The 24,048-nt window shown below is 39.4% G+C and overlaps 1 protein-coding gene across 12 annotated transcripts in view; it reads right to left on the reverse strand.

Annotated features, from left to right (window-relative positions):
• The window catches only part of PRRC2C (proline rich coiled-coil 2C), a 208,198-nt gene that overhangs the window by 42,362 nt on the left and 141,788 nt on the right, over positions 1 to 24,048 (reverse strand). For 11 of the 12 annotated variants that reach the window (XR_006103620.1, XR_006103619.1, XM_042464503.1 and 8 more), the window contains exons 23-25: positions 23,625 to 23,714; positions 12,532 to 12,757; positions 6,306 to 6,509 (exon numbers count right to left, since the gene is read on the reverse strand). Coding sequence is in view for 10 of the 12 variants with exons in the window: in XM_042464503.1 (XP_042320437.1) it covers positions 6,306 to 6,509; positions 12,532 to 12,757; positions 23,625 to 23,714 (520 nt within the window). In the remaining 2 variants the exon portion in view is untranslated. Of the gene's footprint in view, positions 1 to 6,305; positions 6,510 to 12,531; positions 12,758 to 17,640; positions 17,743 to 23,624; positions 23,715 to 24,048 lie in introns of all 12 variants that reach the window. The other variant, XM_042464511.1, reaches the window with a different exon arrangement.

The raw sequence follows: 24,048 nt of genomic DNA on the forward strand, positions 1-24,048 counted from the left end.
ATAAGGAAATTGTAGAAAAAATTGGAAAGGAATGGCAAGAAATATGGGATATAAATGATAAAGATGTGACAAAAGGGTTGTTATGAGATATCATGAAAGCAGTCACAAGAGGAATATGTATAAAAGAAACATAATCTTAAGTAAAGACAAGAAGAAAGAGGAAATTAGAAAAGGATATAGAAGTATTGGAAAATAGATATATAGTTAATAGAGCTAAACAGATATATGTAGAATTAAGGGCAAAAAAGGGAAGAAATGGATAAGATGGAAATAAATGAGGTACAAGAAAATCTGATCTATTTAAGAAGAGAATTTTTTGAATATAGTAATAGAAATTCAAAAATGTTGGCCAGGTCCACACAGAAGAAGAAAATGGAAAGTATGATAAATACGGTTAGAGATAAATCTGATAAAATATGTAGATTGATGAAAGAAAAATAAAAAAAAATTGAAAAATTTTATATGGAATTATACCAAGCAGGAGAAAATCATTTGGACAAAATAGAGAAATATGTGGAGGAAAACTGGGGGCAAAAATTAGAAGAAGAAGATAAAGAGTTACTGGAGCAACCCACTGAGAAGGCAGAGATAGTAGAGGAAATAAAGAAATTGAAAAATGGGAAAGCTCCGGGGATGGATGGATTGGGTCCAGAATATTATAAAGTGTTTGAAAGGATGTTAATCCCAAAATTGTTAGAATTATATAATGGAATAATGAATGGAGAGAAGATACCAGCATCATGGCACCAATCATTAGTAATCTTAATACCAAAGGCAGATAAAGATTTAACTGACCCAGGGTCATATAGACCTATATCATTAATAAATCAAGATGCAAAGATTTTATCAGCAATAATAGCAAATAGATTGAATAAATGTACGTATAAATATATAGGAAAGGATCAATGTGGATTTGTAAAAGGAAGACAAATGTCCAATTTAGTAGGTAGAGTCTTGAATAAAATACATGTAATGGAGAAAAAAATAAGGGCAGGGATTTTGGCATTAGACATATTTAAAGCATTTGATTGTGTGGAATGGCCAACATTAAAAATAATTATGAAAAGATTTGGAATAGGGGATAGAATAAGAGGATTAATAGACCAATTATATCTTGCTAATTCAGTACAAGTAATGGTAAATGATGGGATAACAAGCGAAATAAGAGTGACAAGAGGTACAAGACAAGGGTGCCCACTATCACCAATATTATTTGCAATAGTCATAGAGTTATTACCGAATCTTATAAGAAATGATAATAGTTTAGAAGGAATAGGATTTAAACAAAAGCATAAAATTAGTTTATTTGCCGATGATACACTATTAACTATTAAAAAATTAGTGGATAGATTGGGAAAAATAAAAGAACATTTAAAGATATTTGGAGAAATGACAGGGTTACAAATTAATTGGAATAAATCAGAAATGATATTTAATTATACAAAAAAAGAGGAATCTGAGTTTCTAAAACAAAAAAGTTTAGCGATAAGATTAAGAAGCAATATAAAGTATTTAGGAATAAATATAAAGAAAGACTTAAAGGAAATGGAAGATAAGAATTTGGTAGTGTTAAGGAAAGAAGTGGAGAAAAAATTGGAAGAATATAAAAAAATCAAATTATCCTGGTTTGGAAGAATAGCATTAATAAAGATGAAAATATTACCAAAATTAATTTTTTTATTTAGAATGATACCAGTAAAAGTGTCGGAAACCGAAGTGAATAAATGGTAACAGCTAATAAATACATTCTGTAATGGAGGGAAAAGAACAAGATTAAATAAAACAATTTTGGTATAAAATACAAAGAAAGTGTTCCCAATATAAGAGGATATTACGAGGTTAACCAATTGAGATATGTGTTAGAAGGTATGTTGGGTGGGATAGATTTAGAATGGTTAGAAGTAGATATAGAGGAAGTAGATATGAGAGTATGGAATATCTTTTTAAAGGACTTTATAAATAAATAAATAAATAAAAATTATTGGAAATCCACTTATGAAAAATATAACAGAAATATGGTATAAACATAAAAAAGAATTAATGAACGAAGACTCAATAATAACACCAATAATAATGAAAAAGAAATTCCGAAAGAATTTGAGAGGATTGTTAGATAAAGAGCTAAAGGAAAGGAAAATAGACAGAATAGAAGATTGGATAGATGTAAGAATAGAGAAAGGAAATATAAAAGAAAAACTTATGGGAATAAAAGTTTCATGGTTTCACTATATACAAATAGAACAATGGATTAAAAATTGGAGGAAAAGGAATGTAGAAAAGAAAAAGTATACGCAATTTGAACAAATAGTTCAGAAAGGAAGAGAAATTGAAGAAAATGAGAATATAAAAGGAACTACTAGTAAAATTTATAATATGTTGATGGAGAATAAAGGAGGAAAAATAAAAAGAAATACTTTAAAGGGATTATGGGAAGAAGAATTAGGATGTAAAATAAATGACAAGGAATAGAATGGAACAAAGACACTTGAAAAATTTATCGGTTTGGATAAAAGAAAATTATTATAAGTTGATTTGGAAATGGTACCTGACTCCAGTGAGATTACATAATATTAATAAGAATAACGCAAAAAATTGTTGGAGAAGCTGTCAAGAAGTCGGGTCATATATCCATATGTGGTGGCAATGTAAATATGTACAAAATTTTGGGGAAAAGTGCTATTAGAAATAGAAAATGTTATGAATATAAAAATAGATAGAAGACCGAATATAGTTTTGTTATCATTATATAACTCAGAGAAATGGAAAAAAGAAGAAAAAGATTTGGTAACAAATTTGCTTACAACAGCGAGATTAATAATAGCAAGGTGTTGGAAAACGAAAATGGATGTAGAAGTAGAGGATTGGTACAAAGAGGTATGGAGATTAGCTATTAATGATAAATTGACATGTAAACTGAAAGTAAAGAAAGAATTATGGAAAAGAAATGACTTTGAGGGGATTTGGAAAGAATTTGTCGAGAAAGTATTGAGAAAAGAAGATGGAAGATTATCTCCAGAAGACGAACTGAAATTTTGGATGGAATATAAGGATGGAAATGGCTCTGGGGAAGGAGCACTGAGGGGTATATAAAATAATGTGTCAAAAAGGTAATAGAATGTAGGGATGTATTTGTTTATGGAAATAAAAATTTAAAAAAAGCCCTATATGGCTTGGGCCCAGGTTACTTGTGGGACCGCATCTCCCTATATAATCCGCCCTGCACTCTGAGAAAATCAGGAAAGAATTTAATGGAAACAACGTCTACTAAATATGTGTCAACCTTGCAAAGGGCCTTTACTACAGCGGCTCCGAGATTGTGGAACAGCCTCCCAGAAGAGATTCGCTTGATAACCTCCCTGGAGTCATTCAGAAAGGCAGTTAAAACGGAACTTTTCTGTCGAGCATACCCCCGATATGACATGACCAAGAATTTTCTGCCGCCTTATGTCTATTGAATTTATTAATTGTTTAATTGTTGATGCTTTTAATGAATTAATGGTTTTAATGGTTTACATGTGTATGAATTGTATGGTATGTTTTGTATAATTTCAAGTAGTCTATAACCCCACTTCGATCCATTGGGAGAGGCGGGGAAACATAAATAAATTTATTATTATTATTATTATTATTATTATTATTATTATTATTTTACAGTTTTGCATAAAAGCTGGCAAAACCATGTCCTGATTCAGGTGAAAAGAAGACACAACCATTGGAAAAAGGAGATGCTGGGATGGAGGGCAACATTGTTTCTTGAAAACATAGGAAAAGCAGATAAACTGTTAGCACATAGAGCTCCCCAGCCCTCCTTGCCCTCCAAGTGTCAGCAATGAGGAAGGTTGTCTTCCAGGTAAGCAATCTGAGATCAAATGCTGCCATGGGTTAAAAAGGTGTCCAGGATAACTGCAACAATATGAATTCTAAATTCCATGCTGAAGTCAACCAGAGGATGCAGATTTCTGTACCGCTCCAGAAACTTGTTCACCAGCAGGTCCAGGAAACAATAAGCACAACTGATCAGCTGGAATTGGGAGAAGATGGATGCAAGGTAACATTTGAACAAGGATAGGCCCAAATCCAAATAAGACAGGAGGAATTCAAGTATATGCTGAATTCGAGCTCGGGATAGAAAGGGCCATTTTGACAGAAAAAACCCGACACAAACTTGTTCCACTTATAGGAATATGATCTCTGCATTAAAGGCATGAGAGCGACCTCAATAACACCCTGGATTTGATCAGGCAGTGTTATAAAGGGTAAATCCTCCATGCAAAACAAAACCAGCTTCATTTATATACTACTTCATACTGAACTAAGTATCTAAGTGGTTTACTACTGTAAGCTAATAGCCCCCAACAATCAGGGTACTAATTTTAGCGATCTCGGAAGGATGCAAGCCTGAGTTAAGCTTGTGCCCTTTTGCTGGTATTGCACTTACAACTTTATGGTTTTGAGTGAGTGGCTGCAGTACAGGCATTTAACCACTGTGTCACCAGGACAATTACAAAGTCTTGACATCTGGATAAAGAACCTGTCCATCGTGGAAGGTGACCACGTTCAGATGGAGAGAAAGATGGAGTTATGTTTGTTGAGCAAGATGGAGGAGGGAATGAATAATGGTTGTCTAGCCTCCATGGTGTTACCAGAATGGCATTCCAATTGGTCTGTCTGAAGCTTGGATATCACCCTAGTGACAAATAGGTAGGGTGGCAACGTGTACATCAGGGGTCCATTCCAAATGAAGAGGAAGGCATTCCTTCGTGATCCATTCTGGTGAGTTCTGAGCAGCACTGGCAACACTGCTTGTTCAATGAACTTTCAAAGAGATCGATCTCTGGAGTACCCTGCTGGTGGAAGCCTCAGAGAAGAGTACTGTGATGGAGCATCTATTGGTGGCAGGTATCAAACAACCTGCTTAGTTCTTCTACCAGAGTGTTTTCTTCTCCTAACAAATGGATTGTATGGAGGGAAATCTTTTTCAAGACACATCAGTCCCAGATCCTTAGTTAGATCACAGAATCATAGAGTTGGAAGAGACCACAAGGGCCATCCAGTACAACTCACTGCCATGGAACTCTCAGTCAAAGCATCCCTTATAGGTGGCCATCCAGTCTCTGTTTAAAGGCCTCCATAGAAAGAGACTCTACCACTCCAAGGGAGTGTGTTCCACTGTCGAACAGCCTTTACTGTCAGGAAGTTCCTCCTAATGTTGAGGTGGAATCTCTTTTTCTGTAGCTTGCATCCATTGTTCCGTGTTCTAGTCTCTGGAGCAGCAGAAAATAAGCTTGCTCCCTTCTCAATATGACATCCCTTGAGGATGAAGACACCTTGTTTTCTGAGAAACACCTGTGATGGTATTTGTGCTTTCTACCCTACTTGGGAGAGGGCACAGTAAGAAGCTTGCTGAATAGGCCAAAATATTGATTCTGAGAAGGTGCTCTGCTGACAACAGCTACTTCCAAGAATTTGGCCTGAAACGCCAAAGAATGGTCTTAATTGGGGATTCTAACTGACTAAGAGATCTCATGATTCTAGGCACCAATATGGCCACAGAAGGTTTGTCAGAACCTCAAAACTGTCTTGTCCTCCTTAACAGTGGAGAAGGAAAAGGAAGATTCTCATCTTTTAAAAAACGAAACAACCAGTGCAGTAGTTTTATAGATCCAGGTGGAGAAAAAAACCGAATTACTTTAATCAGAACTATGGCTAACACATGTTAGGAACATATCCTTCAGTCCCTTTGGAGAAAAGCTGAGAAATGGGATGCCAGCTGGTGATGTTGCTGGCTTGATTAGCAGAGGCTTTTTGCTGTGGTGGCTGATGTTGGTTGCAGGTGGCAGCACCTGGGGCATGGAGTGGAGATACAGTGCTTGGTTCCCAGCAGCAAAATGGAGTTGTAGACTTGCTATGCTGAAGATGGCCCCTGTGGCTCAAAGATTTTCTTCCCCTCCACTTCCCCACAAATAAATCCCTACCTACTTGATGGTGAGTGCAGAGAGAAGAGGAAGGCAACGGTAGACTGAAAAAGGAAGATTTTTTAAATAGCCACTGATGCAGAGACCATTCCAGAGCAAAAGAAAGACCACAAGCTACTCGCAAAGACAAAGTCAAAAAAGAGGAGGCTTTCTTCTCCACTGCTGGAACCCCAGAAGGTATTCATGATCTCCAGCAAGAGGAGTTAAGCCTTTGTTATTGGGTCTACACCTCCATTGATTGAGAATTTAATCATCACTGTCTACACAGGGAAAAAACCCCTGAGCATTTAACTCCCCAAATGTAATGTAATGAATACCACATAGTATTACCTGCTGCTGACTGAGATACATAGACTTGTTGACTCTGTTGTTGCTGGGCGATTAGCGATGGCATACAACTTAGTTGGGAAAAATGACCAGTAGATGCCAAAGTACTTGTCTGTAATTGTTGTGGCTTCACTTTACAGATATTAGGTGGGTCAGAGGTCGTGGTGGTTTTTGTGCTCAGTGAAGAGGTGGTATACGTTCCAACTCCTAAAATTACAACAAGAAAACCAACTATTAAACATTTCATGAAGTAGACTTAGTCTATGAAAGCTTAAGCTACCAATTTTTCTCTCTCAATTAATCTCAAAGATGCTATAGGATCTCTATGCATACTGATTCAGACTAACATGGGAACGTATTTGAATTATTCAACAGTTAGTGAAAGCAGTACATTTCAGTAGATAAAGTTAAATGTGCAATGTACATTAATTACCATACAGTATATAATCCACTATAAATCGATCTTATGTATAAGTCGAGGGTAGTTTTTGGAGCCAAAATTATGAATTTTGATATGATCATTTTGGATCATAAGTCAAGTGTAAAACCTAGGGGCATGTACAAAGAGTGTAAACGACAAAGCAAAGGAAAACAATGCCAAAGAACTTACAAATTACTGTTAGGCATAACTGTTTTGCACACCCTAAAGGCAGAATGGATGCAAAGAGAACTACACTTGCTATTTTCCTACCCAGGCATTCCAAAAGTCCAGGAGAGGCACCATGATGGAGAATCCAGAGGGGGCCTATGATTCTTTTAGGTTCTCCTGGGAAGGACTAAGCTCTTGCCTTTCACCACTTGACTTTTTAAAAAACAAAAACAAAAAAGTCCCTTTCTCTGAGTCAAATGGTGAAGGGCAAGAGCTACTGGATACATCAAATAGCAATATTTATGGATATAAAAATCAAGAAGAAGTTTTGGACAAGGATAGAAAGACAGTAGATTGGTATTTACTGGATTTCTGGGAAGGGATTTCCAGTTGGCAAAGATTTTTGATTTCCAACAATAATAGTAATAGTAATAGCAACAACAAAACAGGCACACATCTGTTAACAAAACTTCTGAGAAAGAAGCTCCTTTTTACAAAAACTTTTTACACCCACCCAGGTCCCCTTTCCTCCATCTAGCTGGATTTTTTTTTAAAGTGGCATTAGCACTGGGAAGATAGTGAAAGGCTGGAGAAGCAGATTTCAGCATCGTGTTGCAGCAGCGTGTTTGCAGTAAACAATGTAAAAAACAAAGCTTGAGCTGAGAAAGACATGGATCCTACTTCATTTGATCCAGCTGTACCTATGTGTGTCGCCCTACGACATAACATCTGCCTGCAGGATCCCTTAAAGAATATGCGTGAACAGCAAAAAGGACAGAAAAAGGGATCACAGGTTAGTTTGCATCACCAGCTACCCGTCAAGCATGTTAAATACACATCTGTAAGTTCAGACAAAATGAAAATCATAAGAAAAGTGGAGACTAGTGAAAGAAAGTCATCCCTTGATGCATTTCGGAAGAAGTCTTCAAGTGGTTTCTACAAGGTTCAAAATGTTTTTGTTTATTTATGTAAGGCTCACCTAACCTGGTTGTTTCATTTCACATAAACTTGTGTGAAATTTGATGAAATACGTTGAACTGCTCTTCTTTTTTGTGGTGAATTTATCCTTATTCTTTCCATATTATTCTGCCTCTGGTATCAAAGTAATAATGTTCAGGAAATACCTATTTGTAGTTATAGCTGTAGCAGTAACACAATTCTTACTCCCTATGCCCCTAAATAGTACTATTTAGATGGAATAGCTGAAGTAATCAGGAGTGTACTTTTGTTTTGAAGGACTGTGCTCAATTCAGTCCTGCTATCAGACTAAATTCCTCAATTCATAATGCTTTAATTTTAAATGTAGATCTTTTGGACTAGTTTTTGACTGGTAAATTTCAGGGCTATAGTACAAAACAAAGTAGTTCCTGCTAGCCAGAGGCCTGCCCACTCCGAGAATCACAGAGTTGGAAGAGACCACAAGGGCCATCCAATCCAACCCCCTGCCATGCAGGAAATCTCAATCAAAACATACCCGACAGATGACCATCCAGCCTCTGTTTAAAGACTACCAGGGAGGGAGACTCCACCACACTCCGAGGGAGTGTGTTCCACTGTTGAACAGCCTTTAACAACAACAACAATAATAATAATAATAGGATTTATTTATATGCCACCCAATCACTGGGAATCCGGGCGGCTTACAACAGAGGGGATAATAGACAGTTCCCCGCCCTCAGGCTTACAATCTAAAAGACACGACACAAAAGGAGAAGGGAATGGTGAGGGGGTTGAGGGGATGAGGTCCAGCATTCTTCTCTCCCTCTGAGGCCTGGACCAAAGCAGATGGACCGGAGGGAGGTGTGAGAACTGAAATCTTCTGACCAATGATCCACAACCAACTTATTGCAAAAACAAGAAAGTTTATTGTAAGATGCACAGCAGAAGTAACCACAAGCACTTCTTTGCAGAATATGAAGGCGCAGGGGGAAATTCCCACTTTAAAACCAACCCCTCCTTCCCCTCCCAGAAGGCTTCTACACCACACCCATGACTCAATCACCACATCAACCAGCCACCTTAACCTTGAAGAACCGTTACATTTTATTCCACTCTCCTTATCAGGGCCCCATCACCAAGCCAAACCTCACCCTTAATAGTCCACCTTATTTTCCCAACCCCCAACACTATGCCATGTCTCAACACACAGAACTATCTAGATCAATATATATATTAAACATAAAACAGTGATCATATATAAGCTGAATACATGAAGTGAATATTAAATAACTGGATATGTCTAATATTATACTTGATCTTAACTGGTTCTGACAGGAGGGCTCTTCTTCTTCAGGCTAGCCCTGATGGAGCTGGGCCAGCCTATTCTCTCTATTTACTGTCAGGAAGTTCCTCCTAATGTTGAGCTTGCATCCACTGTTCCGCGTTCTAGTCTCGGGAGCAGCAGAAAACAAGCTTGCTCCCTCCTCAATATGACATCCCTTCAAATATTTAAACAGGGCTATCATATCACCTCTTAACCTTCTCTTTTCCAGGCTAATCATATCTAGCTCCCTAAGTCATTCCTCATAGGACATGGTTTCCAGAGCCTTCACAATTTTAGTTGCCCTCCTTTGGACACATTTCAGTTTTTTAAACATCCTTTTTGAACTGTGGTGCCCAGAACTGGACACAGTATTCCAGGTGGGGCCTGACCAGAGCAGAATATAGTGGCACTATTACTTCTCTTGCTCTAGACACTATACGTCTATTGATGCAGCCTAAAATTGCATTGGTCTTTTTAGCTGCCGCATCACACTGTTAACTCATGTTCAACTTGTGGTCTACTTGGACTACTAGATCCCTTTCACATGTAGTCTTGTTCAGCCAGGTGTCCCCCATCCTATATTTGTGCATTTCATTTTTCCACCCTAAGTGTAGTATCTTACATTTGTGGTTTGGGACATATGGAAGAGATCCATTCATATATTGTCACTGTAGTTTTCAGGGTTGCATTTCCTACAAATGACACTGTTCTGCTTCAGCTGAAGACAATTTTAGGACACCTTTCCACACTGAATCCTCAAGACAGCATACAAATATAGATTACAAAAGTGATATCATTCCATGAAAACTCTTAACACCATACATAACTATTTAGAATATAAAATAGCCCGCATAAAATTATTTCAAACCATAAAAATATCAATATATATCAATAGCACATCCAATATCCGTTCATCTGTTAAAATCACATCTGTTAAAAGCAATCTGGAAGATAGATTTTCAGTGTCTTTTTGAAAACAAAGACTGTTAGGACCACTGTAAAGTCGAAGGCTTTCATGGCCGGCATCCACAGTTTTTTGTGGGTTTTTCGGGCTATGTGGCCATGTTCCAAAAAAGTTTCTTCCTGACGTTTCGCCAGCATCTGTGGCTGGCATCTTCAGAGAATGGACCACTTCAGAGTAGGACCATTCTTTAAATGAAAACGTATTCAGGGGTAGCTTTCTTGGCCAATGAGCAAAATAAACACATTCCAAATAAACAATATGTTTATTAGACCAACTAAAAAGCATAAAATAAATCATGCAAGCTTTCAAAGCTCCACTGGCTTTGTCATCAGGCAAAGGTGTTAAAAATCATACAGGGGAGGGGGAAAAAAGAAGGTATTGGTGTCACATGCCTATGTTTTGTTTTAAGATGCTGCTTCTGTTGTTAAGATGATTTGGAGGGATGCTAATGCAGACAGTGGTCACCTTTTCTGTTGCTAATGGAGTTGAATTTTTATTGCCTAGATTTTATGGCTCTTGATTTCCCAAAGTGACCTCTGTCTCCATTGATATCCTTCCAGCATACCTTAACTGACAACAAAAGAAACATCTTAAGGCAAAATGTAGGCTTGTGACGCTAACATTATCATTTTATCTTCTCCTGTATGATTTTTAACACATTTGCCTGATAAAAAAGCCAGAGGAGATGCAAAAGGTTGCATGATGTTTTTCATGTTTTTTAGTTCGCTCAATAAACATATTGCTGTTTTGTTGATTTTGGAATTTGTTGTTTTTTAAATGAACATTCCTTAACACAAATGAGTGACCTCCAATGCTGATTGTAGGACAGTGTCAGGTTCATACTAGTACAGTCAACTCTACCTGGTCCCAAACAATTCAGAACTAAGACAGGCAGTCTGATGAAATCAAAATATTTTGGACTTGCACTTCTACTAGCTATAGGCAGAAAGAAGAAGTGGTTGGGACCAGATTATCTACCACTGGTTCAGGACATTATAAACCTAAAACTAGAAATGGTCTCAGGAACACAATGTTGACCTGTGCAATTGGAACAGAAACTGATCACCTAGCTCAGCAAGTATCTGAGCAATAAACATCATTCTGTACAAGCTTAAATGTTGAAAGTCATCTGTAAAGGCAATCCAACATTGACTGCATTGTATTTGGGATTAAACCAGTGCATACATAATTGAATCTAAGTCAACTTTCACTATATGGGATTCATGGTAGATATTCCAACATATACAAGTATAAGGCATTCCTATCACCACTATCTATGGTGCTTTCTGCACCGCCATTTGGGACGTCCTCTGGACGTCCCATTTTAAAAAAGGGGCGTCTCTTATAGACGCCCCTGGGCCTAGTACGGACTCTGTCCGTACAAGATGGCGCCGGCCCTTCTACATGGCCGGCGCCATCTTTGCGTATCGGACGCTGAGCATCCGTACGCGTTGCGCCGCTTGTGACGTAGCGAGCGCACCCCTGGCGCCTCGCTACGTCGCAAACGCGACGGAAAAAGAAGCTCCATTTTGGAGCATCTTTTTTGGTCCGCGCGGGAGTCGGGCCGTGTGAAGGCTCCGGCTCCCCCGCGGACCTACTGGCGGCAGCGGCAGACCGCCGCAAAGCGGCGGTCTGTACCCCGCCTATGTCTTCCACAGATACTGCCAAGCCCAAGAGAACTGTGAACTTGGTACTTTAGAGGGAATGCAACCTGATCTAGAATCAGATGCACTCAAATCCAGTTTACTTATTTTCCTACACACAGAACTTCCAACTTGTCTCGATGAGGTTTCAGCATGTTTGCCCTTTTGTATCCCCAAACCACTTCCAGACAGCTCTTCTCAAGAATTCCACAGCTTCCTGGGATTCAAAATAAAAGGTAGAACTGCGTGGTTAAGAACCAAGTCATACTTCTATGTGCATCCAAGAGAATAGGTGCCTATTTTGGCAGGTAAAAAATCTCTGAATTGTACACACAGAGGCAGGAGGATGATTGGTAAGAAATTTAAGTACTTTAAGTATGCATCCAATTTTAACCCAGAAAAAAAGCATAGTAATTGTCTCATCCAATTAAAACTTAGAAAAACATTAACTTTCTGTAACTAACTGGCACAAAATGGTTCTGACCTTTTAAAGTCCTCTTACAGGCTCTTCCAATAGCATTTATTGTAAGTAGTAAAACTCTAACAAAATATACTGAGTAATGAAAAAAAAATGACTAGAAGTTTTCAGTTGCCATGGTTTACGCCATTCTTATACTTCTTGTAAACCAAATTAAGACTTTGGTCTATATTCTTTTTTTAATCATATTGAACTGACTCATGAGCTAAATAGAAGAACAAGGAAGCTTGAGAACATGATGATATACAGTAAAAGGAACAAGCAACTTTCAGGGCAGTCAGGAAGTTTATACCTGACAATGATGTTGTAGGTGTAACTGAAGCCACAGGAATAGAAGGCATTGGTGCACTTGAAAAAGAACTGTATGCACCACTGGTTGGTCCACTGCTGTTACTGCTGTCCCCACCTCCACTTCCACTACTATTGCCACCAGTAACAGGAGATGCTGCTGAGGTCGCTGCTGAATTCTTCTCTGTCACATTTGGTGAATTCTCCCATGCTTTGCGAGCAGATTCCATCTGTTCAAAAAGATAAATTTATTTTGAGAACTTATCTACAGACTGTCTTATGTTACCACTTTAAATAATACTGAAGAGCACCCATATTCCTCCAATGAGCTGCCAGGGGAAATTAAATTACAGTAAAACATTCAAGATAGAACAGTTTAATGCTTTTGACACAGGACAGGAGAAAAGACACAAGCAGTGATTAAAATCAAGTAGGTTAGATTCAGCATATTTAATAATTAGTTCATCAAGAACATTAGAAACGTAACCCACACATTAAAATTATCTACATGACACAATCAAGTACTTCTTTCAGTTTCAACTTTGAAACTATTACCATGCAATTTCAACTGGGTCAAAAGTAGCACTGTTGGGAGATTTATCATGGAGAGAAAAAAACATTTGCTTTGGATATCATATTTATTGCTTTTAAACTGTACAGTAGCAAAAAACCTTAGGTTTGGGTTTTTAGACATGCAGTGCTGTAAAAGAAACACTATGCTGACCAGATGATCAACTATGTGTAATTTTCATAAGTGCTGATAACACTGCACATGTTAGTGCTGAGTTGAAGACTATTTGTCTTGATTCCCTACTGAATCAACTGCTTCAGTTCTCATGATCAGCAAAGTGAAGTGTTTTCTGCAGGGATCCAAAAGCAGTCAACTGTAAAGTATAGATTTTAAATGATAAAGTAATGATAAGGAGTTAAGGTACACATTTTAAATGATACATTATTTTATTAATTTGAGAACCACAGCTTTGATGTTTATCATGATACAGCTTTCAATGAGTGAACAACACATCTGTCAGAGTTTGTGATACTTTGTTGTCTATGCTACAAAGAATTTTTTTGCATACCTTACTATGATTAATAAGATACATTCGCTATGTATCTATGAGTTTAAAACCATCACTGAATATTTGAATGAAATTGTTTGCCGCTATAATACCTAGTGCAAACTAGTCCAATCTTTCTGGAACTGCTGCCAGACAAAATCATTTTTTTGTTTGTTTCTGAAGCATATTTCAGGTTATAAAACAGTGTGTTAAAGACTTTGTTGGAAGAGACCACAAGGGCCATCCAATCCAACTCCCAAACAGATAGCCATCCAGCCTCTGTTTAAAGACCTTCAAAGAAAGAGGCTCCACCACTTACCGAAGGAGTGTGTTCCACTGTTGAACAGTTCTTATTAGGCCAATAGCAAGTACATATCTATAGCACATATCAGTGCACTAAAGCACTCCCCTGAGTGGTTTACAATGTGTAAGCTAATTGTCCCCAACAAACTGGGTACTCATTTTAGTGACCTTGAAAGGATGCCAGGCTGAGTCAACCCTGAGCCCCTGGCTGAAGCTGAACCTACAACCTTATGGTTTGTGAGTGAGTGGCTGTCAAGAAGTTTCTCCTAATGGTTGAGGTGAAATCTCTTTTCCTGTAGCTTTCATCCATTTTTGCATGACCGAGTCTCTGAATCAGCAGAAAACAAGCTTGCTCCATTCTGAATACAATATCCCTTTAAAATACTTAAACAGGCCTATCGTATCACCTCTTAACCATTTCTTCTCCAGGCTAAACATACACAGATCCCTAGGTCTCTCTTCATAAGGCATGGTTTCCAGACCCTTCACCATTTTAACTGCTCTCCTTTGGACATGCTCCAGCTTGTCAACATCCTTTTTGAATTGTGGTGCCCAGAAATGGACACAGTATTCCAGGAGAGGCCTGACCAAAGCATAATTGTGTGCTAATATTACTTCCCTCCATCTAGACCAATGGCCCCAAAACCTTTTTGAGCTACTGCCCCTCTTCCTCTTTGGAACAACTTCAAGGCTCCTCTGCAGCTCAGCTTTTTTCCAAGGTGAGGGCAAGCCAGAAGAGGAGGAGGGTAAACACTCAGTCCTGAAGGCTCCTCCACCACTGGGCTTTTTCTCCACCACTGGGCTTTTTCCCAGGTGGCAAAGAAGGAAGAGGGGTGAATGTTAACCCCTGAAGGCTTCGCCACTACTGGACTTTCCTCCAAGGAGAAGGCTGGGCAGTGGAGGAGGAAGAGGGTGGAACACTTGCCTTGCACTTGCTGCCACTTGGTTTTCTCCTGAGGAGAGCAGAATTAATATTAATAATATTATTTAAAATATTTATTTATTTATTTATTAAAATTTATAAGCAGCCCAAAGAAGTTTTGCCTATTTCAATTCTGGCCCCTACCCACTGCCAAGTTGTGCAGGTCTGGGTGACAACCCAAGTGCCCCCCTCCCCACCCATGCATCGTGTCAATTCTGTTTCCTTCTTCAGGAGCTGGAGCTGCTATCTCCCACTGACATACCAGCCTAATGGTTTGGGAATCTCCCATACTAACAACAGCCATCTGCTTTGGGAGTTAAGAAGAGGAATACTCCCTTGACTCCTCCTGCACCCACTCCCAAAACTGGTTGGCTGTTGTCTCCCATTCTAACAATAGCCTTCTGCTTTAAATAAAGAATCCCAGGATTCCTTCTGCACGCCACTCATGCAGCTGGAGACTCTTGTGTGATCCAGAGACAGCAGTTTCAGCAGTTAGGAGGATTAAGGAGGTGTGAAGTTGAAGGCTTTCACAGCTGGCATCCATATTTTTTTGTGGATTTTGCAGGCTATGTGATCATGTTCTAGAAGAGTTTATTCCTGACATTTCACCAGCATCTGTGGCTGGTATGCCAGCCACAAATGCTGGTGAAACATCAGGAATAAACTCTTCCAGAATATGGCCACATAGCCCGAAAAACCCACAAAAAATTTTTTTAAAAAAATTAATGAGTTGTTTATGTCATATAATTCTGTGATATAGAGAATTATTAAGGTGCAACGTTAGTACAAAAAATTACTATGGTTTCTGTATGGTCTGGTAGTGAGGAGGTCAATGGAGGGTGGCACCATGAGTTACTGCACCAGGTGACACCAATCCTAGTGATGTCACTGCCTTTCAGCAAAGGCTAGTATGAGCAAGATATCTCTTGGTCACTGCTCCACCAGCTGCTAAGTTATTCTTCCCAAGGTGACCAGTCTGAAAGGGTGAAGCTTCTTCCTGGTAAAGAAGAACTTCCTCATTGAGGCAAACAGGCACAGCCAGGGTATGTAGGAGGTTTACAGAAGCCTTATGTTTTGGACTGGGCACTGGCATGGATGGGGAAAGGGACAGATTTTAACTTACTGGAGCTGCTCCATGACAAGGGAACTACTGAAAGTTCCTCCACACCCAGGTCATCAACATTCTGCCCTGCACCGAAAACTAGAACCAGAGTGTGTCTGCAGAATGGATGGTACCAGATACTACTTGGGACAGACCCATGTTTATCATAGAAGACATGAAGTCCTGTCTGCTCATGACAGAGTTGTCTCTGCATGGATGTTGAAATCCCCCAGAACAACCAGCTGAGGAGACTCCAACACCAATGCCAAGACTAACTCAGCCAGCTCAGGAAGGGAGACTGTTGAGCAGCGGTGTGGATGGTACACCAGATTAATCTGGCATGATTTTTTTTTCTGAGAAACTCATGTTGGCTTTTAGTGATCATGGCACTCCTTTCTAGGTGCTTACAGACTGCCTGCTTAATTATCTGCTCTAGAATCATTTCTGGTATTGATGACAAGCTGACAGAGCAGTAGTTATTTGGGTCCTCTTTCCCCCCGTTTTTGAAGATGGGAACAACAGTTTCCCTTCTCCAGTCTTCTGGGACTTCTCCTTTCTCCATGAATTCTCAAAGATTATTGACAGTGGTTTTGTGATTGCTTCTGTCAGTTAATGCTCTTAAATAAAGTTTATCTGGCCCTGGAGATGCTCACAATGGCATCACTGTTATTTTTCTCCCCCTTAATGTTTACTCAGATGCTGTCAACCTGGCTTCCAGGATCTAAGTAATGGATCTCTTTACAGGTGTAAATATCTTTGACTATGCCTCCTCCCTTCCTGTTTGGCCTATGTCTCTGAAATAGTTTATTACTCTCTATATACCCATTGCAGTCAGACTTCTCTATCAGAAAACTCTGGGAGCACAACAAACTAAAATTCCCAGAATTCCACAGCATTGAGCCACGGAAGTCAAACTAATATCAAAATACATTATTTCTGCAGTGAGGATGCAGCCTATATAAAATGTGCCATTTTATTGAGTATGGAATAAATACAAAGCTCAATTCCTCCTTAAAATACCACTCTGGGTTTCTAATCGGGTGGTTTTATTTAGGAGAGCCAGTGTGGAATAATGGTTTGAGTATTGGACTATGATCCTGGAGACCAGTGTTTGAGTCTGCTCTAGATTATGGAAACCTGGTAGGTGATTTTGGGCAAGTCACACTCTCTCAGGCTCAGAGGAAGGCAAAGGGAACACACCTCTGAACTCATCTTGCCAAGAAAACCCTATGATAGTTTCATTGTAGGGTCGCTGTAAGTCAGAAACGACTTGAAGGCAAACAGTAACAAATCACGCATACATTAAGAACAGAGGAGGTATCAGCAAATACAGTCTAATATTGCCACCCTGGCTTTGCTATGTATTATATCAGCCACCCAAAAAACATTACATATACTCAACACTGCTAGCTCAAACACACACAACTTATACCACAGAAAAGCCTCTGCAACCATCTGCCCATAAGGTGCTCACTCTTAAGGGAAGGAAAATCACAACCATCATATATTCTATGCTCTGGGGACATGAATCACTTGTTTAGCATTTAGTTTTAAAAAGAGGGGATTAAGGTAGTGGATATTTTAATAATTTATTATTCTATTGATATGTGCAGAATGTTGCTTTTAAAATGGCCACTTCTGATTCTCCAATGAAGTCACCAGTAAGATCTCCATTAAGTCCTTCCCCTTCATGCAAGATAATGACCCTTAGAGGGATGTGGTACATACCTTGAGGGTGAGGTCGAAGGTAACGGGAGAAACTGAAGTTAGGCTGGAGCTCTGTTGTAGAGTCTCCCTCCTAGGGAGGGGAAGGGTGTGGGGCAGGGGCACCTGAAAGGCAGGCAACACACATCATATTCTATCTAACTCTGTCACAGAAGCCCCATCAAATGCCAGGCTCAGGCCATACAGCCAAACTAAACAACGTTTCAGAAATTGTAAGTGTTTGGGAGGGATACTCTCACAGAAGAAGGGGGAAAATCTGATACATGCCAGGGCAGGGGAGACCATTTGATTTATGGTCATGAAATATTGTCAATATCCTTTTAGATGTAGTAAGAATAAATACATTCAGAAAATTGTGGTTGCCTTAGTCCAAACCTCAGAGAACTATAAAGTGCTGTAACAGCTCTCAAATACTTCATATGCCACAAAAACGGGGGGGATATAGGAAGAATAACATGATTATACTTGACATCTTTCCAGTTTGATTCCAAGTTTTAGAGAAAGAATTTGTATTTGATATTCCTGAAGACAAGATGAAATACAACAGCCATGCTGTCTTGCTCCTGGACACTATCAATGTTCTTACAATTAGTCTTACATGATTGGAATGGGAAGAATTTATTTAAATAGAAGTACAGCGCGCCCACATTGTATGCGGGTGTGCTATACGTGGGTTTTCACTTACGCGGAAAGCCGTGTGATGGAAGAGAAAATGGCGCGCACGCCTGTGGCGTATGTATGGCACAGCACCACATACATGAGCCCCATTGTTTTCAATGGGGCTCGAGCATACACAATATTTGTCTCACCAGGGGTGGCAGGGTGAGTCTGGAAGGGATCCCCTGGGTAAGGGAAGGGCACACTGTAAATAACATTTTCAAAATACATACTTAATTCAAAAAATGTACTACACCAAAGTGAGTAGAACTCAAGAAATTAAGTTAGTTCCAAAAATGAATGTAATCTTCCTCAAACTTTTCAAAATTATGAAGAAAAGAAATGACAAAGACAGCTACAAAAACTGTCCCAAAAGTGAGCAAATTCATTTAACTTCTCCAGGTCCATTTAATAACAATCAACCTATCAACTGGACACTCCTTTGTAAGATGCTCCAATACCACTCTCCTTGAGACATCTGCAATGTGCTTAAGCCCGAGATGGAGCAGCAAAAGAAAGGAACCATAAGCATCAGGTTTCCATGTTAAGAGAACACTTTCTGCTATCCAATGTGCACTTTCAGTAGTAGCAGGTATATTCACAGAGCCTCTGTAAACTTGCAAAAGAAAAGAAAAAAAAAAGAAGAAGAAAAATACACAATAAAAACATTTAAAATTTAATTCTCACTGAAATTAACATTTGCTTCCAAAAATTCTAGATCACTTCATTTATTTTGTGTGCACAAATAGCTTCAGAGTTAAGTCTGAAGTTACAGATAATTTTGGGGTCCAAATACTACAGTACGGGATGAGATACCAGGTGGCAAGAAACCATTTATAAATTACTTGTACTTGGTTCCAGACGCCTCCACGGATAGCAAAACACGCAGGATCTTAAATCTGGTTCTTTTCAATGGGAGTGCACTCCTGCTTGCATACCCATTGAAAAATGGTGAGAAAGTATTGCAGCCACAAGATGGAGCAGTTCAGTGAGAGGCCAAAGTAAAGGCACTTACCTTAGATACTCAAGCCTAACAAAATTTGAGGAAACAAAATTTAGTTGAAAAATTTAATTTAATTTGTCAGATGTGAAAGAGAGACAAATGAAAGAAAGTACAGTCAGCCTTCCATATTGACACATTCTTTATCCATGGATTAATCTATCCACAGTTTGAAAAAATTCAAAAAAATATATAAATCTCAAAAAGCAAACCTTGATGTTGCCATTTTAGATAAGCCTGTGATTGCTGCAGGGCCCTTGTACAACCAAGGGTATTAAAAGAACTGGCAGAAGCAATCTTAGAACCATTGTCAATAATCTTTGAGAATTCCTGGAGAACAGGAGATGTCTCAGCAGACTGAAAGAGGGCAAATGTTGTTTCTCTCTTTAAATAAATACAGCCCTATCAGACTAACATCAATACTAGGAAGGATTCTAGAGCAGATAATGAAAAAGACAGTCCGTAAGCATTTACAAAGGAATGCTGTGATTACTAAAGGTCAGCATGGGCTTCCTAAAAACAAGTAATGCCCTATAAATCTTCTCTCTCTCTTTTTTTGATAGAGTCACAAGCTTGGTAGGTGCAGGGAATGATGTGGATGTAGTGTATCTTGATTTCAGTAAGGCTTTGGACAAGGTCCCTCATGATATTATTGCAAAAAAGCTAGTTCAGTGGTCCCTTCCCTTATGTGGGGGATCCGTTCCAGATTTCCCCTGCGTAAGGGACATTCTGCAGGTGCTCAAGCCCCGTTAAAGATAATAGGGCTCGTGCCCACAGTGGCGTGCAGGCCACTGCTTTTTCTGGCGCATGGTGCCTCTTCTTCTGGCACAGCTTCCAGCATACACTGGAAGGAGTGTAAGGAGCTCCCGCATATGACGCAGTCGCACTGTAAAATATGGACATGACAATGCAACTGTTAAATGGATTTGTAATTGGTTGACCAACCAAACTCAAAAGATACTCAACAATGGCTTGTCCTCATGCTGAAAAGAAGAGATTAACGGGCCACAGGGTTTTGTTCTGGCTCCAGTGGTGTTCAGTATCAAGGATGGGGCAGAGAGCATTCTTACCCAAATTGCAGACAACTCTAAATTAGGATGCGTAAGCTGCCTCAATATAATGTCTAGACAGAGTGAAGTAATAGTGCCATTTCATTCTGCTTTGACCAGACCTCACTTGGAATATTATGTCCAGTTCTGGACACCACCATTCAAGAAGGAAGAGGACAAACTGGGCATGTCCAGAGGAGGGCAACCAAAATGGTGAAAGATCTGGAAACCACGCCCTATGTGCAGTGGTTTAGGGAGCTGGATATATTTAATCTGGAGAAGAGAAGGTTAAGGGGTGACATGATAGCCATGTTTATATATTGGAAGAGATGTTATATTGAGGATGGAGCAAGCTTGTTTTCTGCTGTTCCAGAGACTAGGACAAAGAGCAATAGGTTCACACTAGAGGAAAAAAGAGTCCACCTAAATTTTAGGGATAACTTCCTGATGGTAAGAATTGTTTGACAGTGGAACATGCTGCCTTGGAGAGCGTTGGAGTCTCTTTCTTTGAAGATTTTTAAACAGAGGCTGGATTGTCATCTGTCGGAAGTGGTTTTGATTGTGTATTCCTGTATGGCAGAGGGTTGGACTGTATGGATCTTGTGGTCTTTTCCAGTACTATGATTCTATTAAAGTAAGGACATGTGAGAACATATATGTGGACTGCAAAGTATTAGATAACCACTACAGGCTCATATGGTTCTCTCTATCACACTTGTATATTCTTTGTCTCTCCTTTCCAGAGTCTGAAAGAATAGCTTGCCATATACTTTTAGTCAGGTCATCCATCTATCCATCCAATGTAAACTTCAAACCACATTTTCAATTTCTTGTTTGGAGGAAAATCCAACAATTAGTCCCAACCAAATCCACTGGATCAATTAACTGGGACTAACAATTCGATCCAGGTCTGTGCTTACTACAAATAACCCTGACCCTTAACCTTCTGTAGACTAAACACACCGAGTTCCCTAAATCTCTCCTCATACGACATGGTTCCCAGAGCCTTCACAATTTTAGTTGTTCTCTTTGGGACACACTCTAGCTTGTCAACATCCTTTCTGAACTGTGGTGCCCAGAAGTGGACACTGTATTCCAGGCGAACACTGACCAAAGCAGAACAGAGTGCCACTATTACTTCCCTTGATCTAGACACTATACTTCTATTGATGCAGCCTAGATTCACATTGGCCCTTTTAGCTGCCGCATCACACTGTTAACTCATGTTCATCTTGTAGTCTACTAGGACTCCTAGATCCCTTTCACACATAGGGCCTGAACAGACAGGCCAAAATAAAACTGCTTCAAGTCACTTTGGAAATATGCTGTTTAAATGATGCATGTGTTCTAAGGGTCTGGAAGCCGCGCCAAAGCCATGCTCCAGTCCTAAGGACCGGAGCGCAGCTTGCCACAGCATCTTAGGATGCATGTATCATCTTTCAAATAGCATACCTCCAAAGTGACCCGAAGCAGCTTTATTTTGGCCTGTCTGTTCGGGCCCATAGTCTTATTAAGCCCAGTGTCCCCTATCCTATATCTATGCATTTCATTTTTCTGCCCTAAACTAAAATGAAAATTTTATGCCACCTGAAGCTTTCAATCTCCCAGAGTACAATCTTTTAAATTATTAGGTAAAGCCCTCCCCCCTTTTCAAACCTTGGTACGCACGCACACACACACGCACACACACGCTTCCCCATACAAAAAAGGAGGACAGACCCCACTCTTTCTCTGCCTTTCATCCCAGGACTCTCAAGGCTCATAGCTTGCAAAAAAGGAGGACAGACCCCACTCTTTCTCTGCCTTTCATCCCAGGACTCCCAAGGCTCATAGCTTGCAAAAAAGGAGGACAGACCCCACTCTTTCTCTGCTCTCCACCCCAAGGTCTCCCAAGGATCAGGGCTTGCATAAAAAAGGAAGACAGACCCCACTCTTTCTCTGCTCTCCACCCCAAGGACTCCCAAGGATTAGGGCTTGCAAAAAAGGAGGCCAGACCCCACTCTTTCTCTGCTCTCCACCCCAAGGATCAGGGCTTGCAAAAAAGGAGGACAGACCTTTCTCTCTCTTTGCCTTTCAACCCCAGGATTTCCAGGCAAAATGAGGGGACAAGCGTTTGTGTCCTTTGACTCAGCAGCAGCTTGTTAGCTCTGGCTGCACAGGAAGGCTGAGAGGGAAAACAAAGACACACACACAGAGCGAGAGAGGAGGAGAACGCATGTCGGGGCTTCAAACAGGGAGCCATTACAAGGCTACAGAGGAAGGTGGGCACTTATTATTTCAGGAAATTTATAAGCATAAACTCATTGCCCCATCTATAAGTCTACCCATGATTTTGGAGTCCATTTGGGGGCATAAATTTTTCGACTTATAGTCGAGTATATATGATAAGTTATCTTTCTGTTTTATACTGAAAGAGCCTGTGAACGGCAATCTAAGATGAAAGCAGTACCAAATAACAGATTAATTTTGTATCTTTCTTTGTTTTGTTTTATCTCAGAAGATGTGTAAGAGAACTAGGTGCAACATGAAACCAGTTGAGCACCTAACAGGAACGTCTGCAGCCAATTTCACATTGTGATGTAACTCAATACAGGCTCCATGTTGGTTTGAATATCAACTGCCTCCCCTGTTTTTGCTTTGTTTACCACCTTGTTTGATGAGGCTCTGGAGAAGTTGAAAGGTTATATAGTATTTTGCGTTGAGTTGAGCTAATAAAAGTATTGTTCTAACATGGAAAAATGCTAGTGTTTCTTTCAGACATAGTAGCTTTCTGCAGGAAGTGAGTTGATATGCCTGCCTCTGTGTGTTTCATTTTATATATTTCCCACTGGTATTAAGAAATTATATACATACATTCTCTGTAATCTTTTGAATGAGTGAGCAGAGCCTGAAACAATATAGAACTAAACAGATCTATGACCACCTTAGTTGTTGCAATAGTATATATTCCCTTATCACACAGTAGGAAGTACTGCACACAATGCTATAAAATGTAAATAGCCTCGTAGCCTAAGTAGCAGACTTTTGACAGCCTCATCAGACTCCATTAATTTGAAACACCTACTTAACTCAACCCTTCTTTTTATCATCTCTAAAAATAACATAAAACATTGTTAACTCAAATCTCTTCATAAAAGTCAATTTTTAGAACACATTGCCACAGCACAGCGTTTCAATGCATGATAACTTGAGGTAGATTGTCATAATGGAACCTTAAATCATCAATACTATTTTTAAAACAACAACAATGAAACATACAAATGAATAGCTAATATGCTTACATTTGTCACTAAAGCCTCTTCCATCTTTGCACTGCTTGTTGCCACTGTACTGGAATGGGATGAAGGGATTGTGTAATCTGTTACAGACTCCTAAAAAAAACACAATCAAACAAACAAAAAACTGATCTATATAATGAAGACAATTATTCCCAGAAACAGCAATCTGAACTCTTAAAAGCTAAGAATTCATAATTTCTCTGCTCCATAGACTACACTGCTACATTAGAAGAACTAAGACTATATTATTCCAAAACCAAATGTATAAATTTTACATTTTTAAAGGCCATAATGCTGATATTAAGCACATGACTAACTAGTTTAAACAGGAGGCAGGTCATGACCTGAATAAATCTTTCTGCAAATTTCTTCTGAGAAAAAAGTAAAAGGACTCATATACAGCTTCTCAGAGAGCTGAAAAATGTGG

This window comes from Sceloporus undulatus, chromosome 4, assembly GCF_019175285.1.
Source record: "Sceloporus undulatus isolate JIND9_A2432 ecotype Alabama chromosome 4, SceUnd_v1.1, whole genome shotgun sequence".
Lineage (NCBI taxonomy): Eukaryota > Metazoa > Chordata > Lepidosauria > Squamata > Phrynosomatidae > Sceloporus > Sceloporus undulatus.